General features: G+C 38.0%; 1 protein-coding gene across 1 annotated transcript in view; it reads right to left on the minus strand.

Moving 5' to 3' along the window:
• LOC105354953 (uncharacterized) overlaps positions 1-11,008 on the minus strand; it is a 60,119-nt gene extending 49,111 nt beyond the window's left edge. Inside the window, exon 1 of the mRNA XM_078954226.1 lies at positions 10,215-11,008. Within this exon, the coding sequence (XP_078810352.1) occupies positions 10,215-10,455 (241 nt within the window). The 5' untranslated portion in view covers positions 10,456-11,008. The remainder of the gene's footprint in view (positions 1-10,214) is intronic.
• Between the last annotated feature and the right edge of the window lie 350 nt (positions 11,009-11,358).

Genomic DNA, 11,358 nt, shown 5'->3' on the forward strand with positions numbered 1-11,358 from the left:
GCCTGTGCAAAGAGGAATGTTTCAGTCTAACTTTGAATGTAGAAACTGAATCTGCCTCTCTTACATGAGCTGGGAGTTTATTCCATAAGACAGGGGCTTGGTGGCTAAACGCTCTACCTCCAACCGTACTTTTACTAATTCTAGGAACCACAAGCAGTCCTGCATTTTGCGAGCGAAGTGTTCTCATTGGATGGTAAGGGACTATGAGGTCCTTAATATAGGACGGGGCCATTCCATGTAAGGCCTTGTAGGTTAACAGGAGGATCTTGAACTTGATTCTGGAATCAACTGGGAGCCAATGGAGCGAAACTAACACAGGAGTGATGTGATCTCTTCTGCTGGTTCCAGCTAACAATCTAGCTGCTGCGTTCTGAACAAGCTGGAGACTTCTTAAGGAACTCTTAGGACACGCTGCTAACAAGGAGTTACAGTAATCCAGCCTCGACGTAACAAATGCATGGATGAGTTTTTCAGCATCACTCTTAGAAAGTATATTTCTGATCTTAGCAATATTCCGCAGGTGAAAAAAGGCAGTTCTGCACGCCTGAGATATGTGAGCCTTAAATGATAAATCCTGGTCAAGTAAAACCCCAAGGTTTCTAACTGTGGAATTGGGGGCTATACTTATGCCATCCAGGGAGACTATCTGAGCAGACAGAGCATCTCTGAGGTTTTTAGGACCAAGTATAATGACCTCAGTTTTTTCTGGGTTCAAGAGGAGGTAATTAATTGTCATCCAGGTCTTGATGTCACTGATGCAGGCGTTCAGTTTCTCTATCTGGTCATTCTGGTCAGGCTTCATGGATAAATACAACTGCGTATCGTCGGCATAACAATGAAAATTAATGCTGTGTTTCCTGATTATGTTTCCTAGGGGTAGCATATAAAGCGTAAACAGGATCGGTCCCAAGACTGAGCCCTGTGGGACTCCATAGTTGACTCGAGTGCACTGAGAGGAATGGCCATTTACATTAACGAACTGATACCTATCGGACAGATAGGATTTAAACCACTGGAGAGCAGATCCTCTGATCCCTATGTCCTGCTCTAATCTATGGAGTAAAATACCGTGGTCGATAGTGTCAAAGGCTGCACTGAGGTCCAACAGGACCAGAATAGAAAGTAGTCCCTTTTCTGAGGCCAATAACAAGTCATTAGAGACTCTAACTAGTGCAGTTTCCGTACTGTGGTGAGGTCTAAACCCCGACTGAAAGTCTTCAAAGTGGCTGTTGTCCTGTAGGTGGCAGTAAAGCTGCTTAACTACAACTCTTTCTAGGATTTTAGAAATAAAGGGCAAGTTTGATATTGGTCTATAGTTGGCCAAGATGCTAGGATCCAAACTGGGCTTTTTCAGAAGAGGTTTAACAACTGCATATTTAAAAGACTGTGGCACGTAACCCGTTTCCAGAGAGGCATTTATCATTGTTAATATGGGATCATTAATTAGGGGAAAAGTTTCTTTAAAAAGTCTAGTGGGAATTGGGTCTAACAGACACGTTGAGGATTTGGAGGACGTAATAATTGATGTTATTTCCGCTTGATCCACAGCAGTGAAGCAGTCTAATGTTACAGAGGTTTCTATGGATGCCTCCACTTCTACCGCTTCAGCCTGCTCTGGGCTGATAGTAGGAATAACTTGATTTAACTTATGTCTAATATTTGAGATTTTACTGTCGAAAAATGTAAGAAAATCATCAGAGCTGAGAGAAACAGGAACATGTGGTTCTACTGAGCTCTGACAGGGAGTTAATTTAGCAATAGTGCTAAAAAGAAATCTTGGATTATTTCCATTCTCTGATATTAAGGTTGAATAGTACTGGCTTCTAGCTCTACGCAGGGCTTTTTTATAATTTAAAAGGCTATGTTTCCAGGTATTCAGAGACTGCTCTGAACCGGAGCGGCGCCATTCCCTTTCCAACTTACGGGTTTCTTGTTTAAGAGAACGAGTTTCAGCGTTAAACCACGGTGCTACTCGGTTTTGTCTGACGAACTTAGGTTTCAAGGGGGCAACAACATCGAGTGTACTCCTGAGAGCTTGTAAGGCATCATTAACAAAGTGGTCATTTATATTAGGACTGATAATATGGGAGCTGGTCTCAGAGTATTTTCTCAGAATATCACTAAGTACTGGCTGAACTGTGTGTTTAAACTCAGACACAGAACGGTCAGTTAAGGTTCTTCTAAGCTGTTTCTTATTCACTGGAGCAGAAGGATGTTCCAGTGTAAACTGGAAGGTAATCAGAAAGTGATCAGAAATGATGGGGTTAAGAGGAAGGACACTCAGCTGGCTGATCTCTATACCATAGGTTAGAACAAGGTCCAGGGTGTGCTTATGACAGTGAGTGGGTTCATTCACACTTTGGGTGAAACCAACATCATCTAATAAAGCTGCAAAAGCCTTTCCTAGGCAGTCACTGGGGTCATCAACATGAATATTAAAATCCCCTAATATTATAGTTTGATCAGAATCTAAGACAATAGTCGATAGGAAGTCGGAAAACTCAGTTAAAAATTCTGAATATGGGCCGGGGGGGCGATAAATAATTATGAGTAAAACAGGCTTTGGAGTTTTCCTGTTTGGGTGACTTAAAGACAATGTGATGTTTTCAAATGAATTATAAGCATTTTTAACTTTAGGGCTGAGAAGTAAGCTAGACTGTGATATTACTGCCAAACCCCCTCCTTTCCCTGAAATCCTGGATTTCTGATAGTTAGCATAAGTGGGGGGGGGTTGCTTCATTCAATCTAACATAGTCATCCTGATGGAGCCAAGTTTCTGTTAAGGCTAAAAGACTAAGGTTTCTATCAGTAATTAACTCGTTGACTAAGAGGGACTTGGAGGAAATGGATCTAATGTTTAATAAACCGCATTTAATGACATCATGATTCTGCTTGTGAGAACTGCTGTCTGTCACTTTTAAGTTTCTATGACGCGCTCCTTTCATTTGTCTTTCAGCATATAAGCTAAAGCTCGAACCTGCTTGACTTTCCCTGCATGGGTTTTGCACCGGCACTAACCCTAAGGGAGGCTCAGAGGAGCGTTTTCCACTACTGTACATTCTTCAGTAAGCTGAGTGCTGTTCTATAATCATGAGCATCACTGATTACATGATAACATGATAAAAGATAACATACCAAAATATATGGGTGTGTTACAAATTTGGCAACATTTATTTCTTACCCTTACATATGCTGTTCAGACAATATACTGAGCCCTTGACCTGACATGGATAAAATAATAAATATCTCGTTCCCACAAATTAATATCTTGCTCCAACAAAATAATATCACGTTCCCAAGCAATAATTAAGTAGTGCGAACCAATTTGTATCTTGTTGCCACAAAATAATATTCCGTTCCCACCCATTAATTAATTTGTGCGAATGAAATAATTATTCACGACATAAGTCATTCATAAACATGGATGTGAGCAATATTTGGATTTCCAGCAGATACCTCCACATTTCTGTCTGTGTGTCTCATTACATTGCATGGAAGATATTTAGAGATCAAATGTATTTATTTTAAAAAGGACAGAAGCATCGGTGATCACGTTTTCATGTCTGGATTCATTCACATACATACATGGATTCGTACACATACATCCTGCTGCAAAAGCCGCTTTCTGCCGCTACCTCCCTGTCTCTGTGACCCACATTTGTTCTAGAGGGGAAAAATAAAAACAAGAATGATCGATATATTGTTGTCTCAACCAAAATAAGAAAAATATCATAAGATTTAGGATGCCCAAGTTTGCTGCTTCGCCACATCGGTCGAATCTCCTACGAGCTCCGGCCCGCCGTGGAGCTTTTTTACTTGTCATGCAGGCATTCGGGCAGCCGGCTGGCCGGTAGACAGACAGCCAGCTGATATTGTAGTTAAGGGTCAAATAGAAATAATGATATTCAGGACTTGTCTTTTATTAACATACTCTTTACCAGTCAATTTACATCTGAAGGCTTGTAGGCTAAATGCTATATATGTAGCCTACTATATCATCCCATTTCAAAAGTCATACACTAGACATTACTTTGACATGTGGGATCTCAGTCTCCAATGTAACATGTATTGATTTTATCATGTCTGGCCATAAGTGGATTTTATTTTCTCTAGAGCTAAATGATAATCCTCCTCAGTCTAAGCCTAATTTCATTTACTCGTGTCTTCAACTCATCTACTGCGGCAAAATTTGGAAATGTTTTCTTGGCCCCTTGGGTTTTAAATCCTAAAGCAAACAGTATTTAATCAAATTTAAAGTCCTACACCAAATTGCCCCTTTCAGGTTGAGAAAAGTCCAAAATAGATCCTTGCCTTGGATAACTGACAGTATTCGCAACTTGGAAAAAATCTGTCACAGAGCTGAGAGCAAGTGGAAAGCTTCTAAATCAACTGTGGACATGGAAATCCTGAAACATCACATGAATAATTTTAACTGTCAAATGAAAAAGACAAGATTAGACTATTTCTCGCAATTAATAGAAGCTAATAGAAGTAATCCCAGGGTAATTTTTAAGGTCAGAAATCAGATAAGTGAAACCCCACCTACTAGCAATTTACCGACTTTCCCAGTAATCTGTGCACAATTTGCAAATCATTTTATTAACAAGATTAATAACATTAGGTCCCAGATATCCATCATCAGATCTTGGTGACCTCCTATTCAGCCAAATCCACCTGTGAGGCCCACAGTGGTCTTTGAAGCTTTTCAGTCAATCTCCCTCAACACTCTTTCTGAGACTGTTCATAAAATGAAACCATCCCATTGCTCTCTGGACATTATGCCAGTTAGATATTTTAAAGACATAGATGGATCCGTTAGCTCCCACATATACTGTTCCTAATGAACACATCTCTTTCAACTGTAGCTGAATCATAGTGGCTATGATTCGGGCAACTCAGGCAGGCTTTTACTTAGGGCACTCCCCTAGGGTGGGTCAGTTAATCAACTCACCTGTGCAGCATCCTATTTAAGTCCAGGTGTGTAAGTTGTTCATCCTTCTTTACTGCAGCACTGCTTTCTTTGCCCCACCCTCCTCCCCGGCTTACACCTGTGAGCTCCGTTAGGGGTAGTTATTACCCAAAAGTTTATGGAAATTTGTCTCTTGGAATTGCACGGAGTTCTATGCCAAACTAAAGTGAAATGGAAAGTGAAATGCAAAGTTAAAGGAAAGTGAAATGCAAAGTTAAAGGAAAGTGAAATGCTAACTTGAAGGAAAGTGAAATGCTAACTTGAAGGAAAGTGAAATGCTAACTTGAAGGAATGGAAAATGCTTACTTGGAGGAAAGTGAATCCTAACTTAAAGGAAGGTGAATGTCAAAGAATGTGAAAGCAACAAAGTATGTGAAAGCAAACTAAAAGATGTGAAAAATAAATATTATTACTACTGCAAGAGTTGTCTGACTGAAATGAATGACCTTTTAATTGCTGCGTACTCTGGAAAATTATCCATTTTAGTTCTTTTAGATCTCAGTGCAGCATTTGATACAGATGACCTCTCAATTTTGTTACATCTGAAATCTTGGGTTGGTTTTTCTGTCACAGTTCTTAACTGGTTTTATTCTTATTCATCTGACAGGTTTTTTACACAAATGTACCAATTTATACTTCATATACAAATGTATGCTGATGATTCATTAATATGTATGCATGCACTTGGAAATAAAGCATATTTGTTGACCTTAACCTTCCATTTATTATATGACAGCGTAAATACAAACAGCAAATACTTTCAAATGTTGCAAATTATTTAATTTTTCAACTATTATCAAACTTTATTATTTCATTGTTCATCACTGTCAGAAAGATGGTGTAACCCTTGTGCTATCCTAAGCACTTTAACATTGGGAATTGGGTCATCTAGACCCACTAGACAGTGCTCTGAACCTTTTTTCTTCAATGAGTTGTGAACCTCACTGGTGTCCATGGATTACATGAAATCTCTCCACCTTTATCCACCTTTGTCATGGTAGGAAGAACATATCAATGCAAGGATGGGGTCATCTAAGATAGCACAAGGGTTAAGCAATCATTGTGGTTTTGTTGGAACATTGACTCACAAAAGTTTCAAATCTTTGCAGATATAATTCAGCAAATTTAGAAACATAAAATCTTTGATAAAAAAAATTCCACAAAGAGGCTTTGGAAGAATCTATTCATTTTTATTTAGCATCAGCAGTTCTTCTGACATCCTATTATATTTTTTTTTCTATTTATTTAAGAAAATTGAAAATGTCCGTGTCCTGACATTAGGATATTAAAATATATCTTGTTCCCACAGATTAATATCTCGTTCGCATGAAATACTATTCCGTTCCCACAAGATACTATTGCGTTCCCTCGAAATACTATTCCGTTCCCTCGAAATGATTAAGTCGTGCGAACGCAATAATTAATCCGTTCGAACGCAATAATTGTTTACGTCATAAGTCATTCACGCGGATATGCTCTCTTTACGCCGCCGCTTTGCAGCCAATCATTGGCCAATCACCATGTCCCTGTAACCGAGGTGTAACAAGACCAATGATTGGCCGCTAAGCATGCTAGGAAACGTGACGTACTGCTATGGTTGTTATGCTACGAGCCAAAGGTAAGTGCATTAGGTGAAGCAGCCAGCTTAATATGATATTTTTCAGATTTTCATCGAGACAATAACAGATCGACCATTCTTGCTTTTATTTTTACCCCTATTGAATGCTCACAGAGACACGGAAGTAGCGGCAGGAAGCGGCTTTTGCAGCAAGATGACGGAAGGCATACCATCAGGATGATGTGAATGAACGTGAATACGATGGATGCTTTTGTGCTTTTTAAGATAAATAAATTTGTTCTTTAAACATCCTCCGTGTCTTCAATGCAATGTAATGAGACACAGACAGACAGAAATGTGAAGGTATCTGCTGTAAATCTATGACGTAAATTAATAACAGGACAAATGATCGGCTAGTTAGCATGTAGCCTAATAGTCTTCGAATGTAAAGGGACTGACTGCTAAAGTTAATAAAAGACAAGTCCTGAATATTATTATTCCTATTGGACCCTAAACTAGCTCAGCTGTCTGTCAATAGACCTGCCAGTTGCCCAAATGCCGGCATACATCAAAGAGCTCTGCGGCGGAGCTAGTAGTAGCCTAGCAGGAGCTATCGTATGACAAAGCAGCCTAGTTATCATAAATCTTTTGATATTTTTCTTATATTCATTGAGACAGTAATAAAGTGATCATTTTTGTTTTTTATGTTCCTTTTTTGAACGAATGTGGGTCACAGAGACACGGAAGTTACCGCTGAAAGCGGCTTTTGCTGGCGTACAGAGAGCATATCTGCGTGAATGACTTATGACGTGAATAATTATTGCGTTCGCACGAGTTAATCATTTCGAGGGAACGGAATAGTATTTTGAGGGAACGGAATAGTATTTCGTGCGAACGAGATAATAATCTGTGGGAACAGGATTTTAATCTGTGGGAACAAGATATATTTAAATATCTTAATGTCAGGACACGGGCTCCATAGTTTTGAATAGTCAGACGTGAGATAATAGCTTCACTGAAAAATATCTACATGATAATTCACCACTAGAGGGCGCCCACACTGCAAAAAACAGTCATAATTTTCAGGACTTCCTGACTTTCTTTAATGGATCATTCTGGTACCATTTATTTAGTGGTTTGTTGTTGGGATCCATAAAGAGATTCTCAACAAGAAGTGATTCAGTCCCAGCAGTCACATTTGCAGCACTGAGAAAATTAAACTCCAGCAGCAGAAAGAGTTTTCAACCCTTGTGCTATCCTAGGCACTTTAACATTGGGAGTTGGGTCATCTATACCCACTAGACAGTGCACTGAACCTTTTTTCTTCAATGATTTGTGATCTTCACTGGTATCTATGGATTACATGAATTCCTCTTCACCTATATCCACCATTGTCATGGTAGGGAGAACACGTCAATGTAAGGGTGGGGTCATCTAAGATAGCACAAGGGTTAAGTGTAACAATATTGTCTGGATATCTCCACAAATACAAACAAAGAATGGTTAATGCAGACAAGATGATAACATGTTGAAACCTGTGATCTTTTGTTGTGGAAACCATGATACAAACTTTATTTTTTTGGCTTTTATAAAAACATTTACAACAAACAAATTTTACTGACGAAAAAAAAAAAATTACAAGCATTTTTCCACATGAAACATCCAACACAGACATGCATCTTTACCTTAAATGACAGGGCCTACTTAAAAAACATGCACTTTGTCAACTGGAACTGTTACCAAAACCATTTTTTTCTTTGTTTCTCTTTGTTATTTTAGATTACATAAAAAATCAGGCATTTGTCTGGTCATAGTCATTCATTACAAACAATTATTTCCTCTATGCAAACTGTAAAGTTCTCTCAATATAAAGGAGCAAAAGCAAAGTTGAAATCAGAATGTGTTGAAGTACAGGATAAACTATGTATAAAAGACAAAAAAAAGCGCATTAAGAAAACCTGAATTAAAAAAAACCTCAACATTACTTTCAGTCATAACATCTTCTAAAACATAAAAAAATGCTGTACAAGTTACAAATATATTTACATAAGATGTAGTAATTAGAAAATAAAGCTAAAAAGATTTTTCATATTTAACAGCACTAAACCTAAAGACTGATCTTCCTGTATTTGTTTGCATAATATTTACAGTCAATGACATTTCATATATGTCATGAAAGTTTAAAAACAGATCAGAAATCTCAGAAGGTATGGAAATTCATTAAAATGTGTTTTTATTGATATTGTCCAGACAAATCCAGCTTTTCCTCTTGGATGTTACCATGATTTTGGTTAAACAGTGTTAAACTTTACAGTGTTTGTTCATTTTCATAGAAATCCTCTGAAAACTTTGTTCTGTTTCTTGCAGCAAACTGTTCAGCTTTCTCATATTTGATCTTCTTCCACTTGAAATAGACGCCGATTCCAACAAAGGAAACAACAGAAAACAGAAACGTCAGACTGCATCTCAGCATGGACGGATATGTGTGAACTAGAAACACAAAGACGACACAATATGTTAGATCAACGACCAAGGAAATTATTGAAATGATGAGATTCTACTTTATAAGTACAGATAATGTAATGTTGCTGTAAAAACTGAAATTAGGTTTTGAATCATAAGTGTTCCATTTAAAAAAAAATGTAAAGTATGTCTCTGTGTCTTCGTTGATCAGCTGTATGAACACAGTTCCACCATCAGCTCCATAACACTGAGCTTTATAATGTCTAGAATCACAGAAATGTCTAAACCTGAAGAAAAGCATCTTTGTTTAAAATTAAGAGATTCTGCGTTTGGTAAATTAAGGAAGACTGGGTTGTAATGTGCAATAAACTAAAAACAAACCAAAGTGAATTTTCTTAATACTTTGTAAAAATGTCTGTTTCTCTGATCCATTCATAACAGATTATAAAAAAATGTTTACTCTTTCAAGATATGACATAATATCTTCAGTTTTAACTTCATGTTGGACTTTGGTTAAATAGTTTATAAGAATATAATTTGCAGATTTTGCTGTGTTTGAATTTACTGATTGGTTAACAAATATGTGATGGATAAATGCTGTTAGTGACTCTGACTCCTTACCCATAATGCTTTGCGTCTCTGTTGTTGGTTCAACACACAAAGTGTTGTTTTCCTGAAACACCCACTTTGATATCTTCGTCCCATTAAAGGTGCAGTTTATGTAAATGAAACCTGTGAGAAAACAAAGTGTATGATGTACAGAGTAATCACAACTTTTCAAAGTTTTTATTCCTCTAACTCACCACAGTTAGTGATGTTTATCTCTTTAGAAGCAGAACTGACGTGGTTCCAGGAGGAGCAGACCAGACGTCCTGAGACGTGTTGTTTCAAAGTGATGATGTTTGTCTGCTTGTTTCCAGAAAGCAGCTCAGCTTCTGTCAGTGACTTTCCATTCAGAGTCCACCTGTACTGAGGACTGTCCCCTCCCTCAGAGGAGCAGGACACCTTCATCGCTCCCTGAGACAAACACTCAGAGACCAGCGAGACGGAGGACACAGGAGCTGAGAAGAACACACACCTTTATTCACAATCTTTCTGATGAAGAGCTGAGATGTGGAAAAACTAAACACTAACTTTGACACTTATTGTGTAGATTGTCCACATACAGTCAGATATTTTTGTATATATATCACTTCAAATATCATCTGATAAAAACATATTTACCTTGAACTAATAACTGTAAGATGTGGTTTTCTGTCATTCTTCCATTTGAATCAAATATTTGAAGTCTATATTCACCACTGTCATTCCTGCTCAGTTTATGGATCCAAAATGTTCCATTAAAAGGAATAAATGAAAATGTATCTTTCATTATTATCACAGGTGGTGTATTTTTTCTTCCTGATAGTACATTCACGTTTTTAGCTTTCAGCTGGTATTTATATATTCCTGAGAAGTCGTCCATCAGCTGGAGAGAAACAGCTCTACTCAGATTCTACTTTAAAAGTACAGATAATGTTGGAGTCCAACATAAAAACTGAAATTACGTTTTTAATCATAAATGTTCCATTATTGAAAAGAAAACACAGTTCCACCATCAGCTCTATAACACTGAACTTTATCCTGTCTAGAATCACAGAAACTATTTACGTAAAAGAAGCATCTTTGTTTAAAATTAAGAGATTTTGCGTTTAGGGATATTAAGGAAGACTGGGTTGAAATGTGCAATACACACAGAGTGTGGTTTTCCTTAAACACCCACTTTGATATCTTCGTCCCATTAAAGGTGCAGTTTATGTAAATGAAACCTGTGAGAAAACAAAGTGTATGATGTTCAGAGTAATCACAACTTTTCAAAGTTTTTATTCCTCTAACTTGTTGTGATATTATGCAATGACTTATGTTGACCACTAGGTGGCTCACCGGTTGGTAGTAAAAGTGGTGATATAGAAGAAGAAAGTGGCATGGTGGATGTCACACAACGTGGCTAATAAAAGAAGTGACTGAAAGCTAACTGCCTCTTCATCATTTTGGAAACACGAACATTACATGGTACCAGGAGTAAAACTTAAAGGACGACATGGATTTGAAACCACCGGAGAGTTTGAAACTGACGGGAAATGTCGACGAGAACTGGCGCACCTTCGAGCAGCAATTCCAGCTGTATGTTGCAACAATGGAACTCGAAACGAAGCCAGATGCTAGAAAGGTAGCGTTACTGCTAACGATAGCAGGGCCACAGGCCATTGAAATATTCAACACGTTCGTGTTCGACAATCCTGGTGATGAAGAAAAGTTGGATGTTGTTATGGGCAGATTCGACGCGCACTGTTCTCCGAAGAAGAACGAGACGTACGAGAGATACGTG

Source organism: Oryzias latipes, chromosome 10 (assembly GCF_053564925.1).
Source record: "Oryzias latipes strain Hd-rR chromosome 10, Olatipes_Hd-rR_3.1".
In the NCBI taxonomy this organism is placed as follows: Eukaryota; Metazoa; Chordata; class Actinopteri; order Beloniformes; family Adrianichthyidae; genus Oryzias; species Oryzias latipes.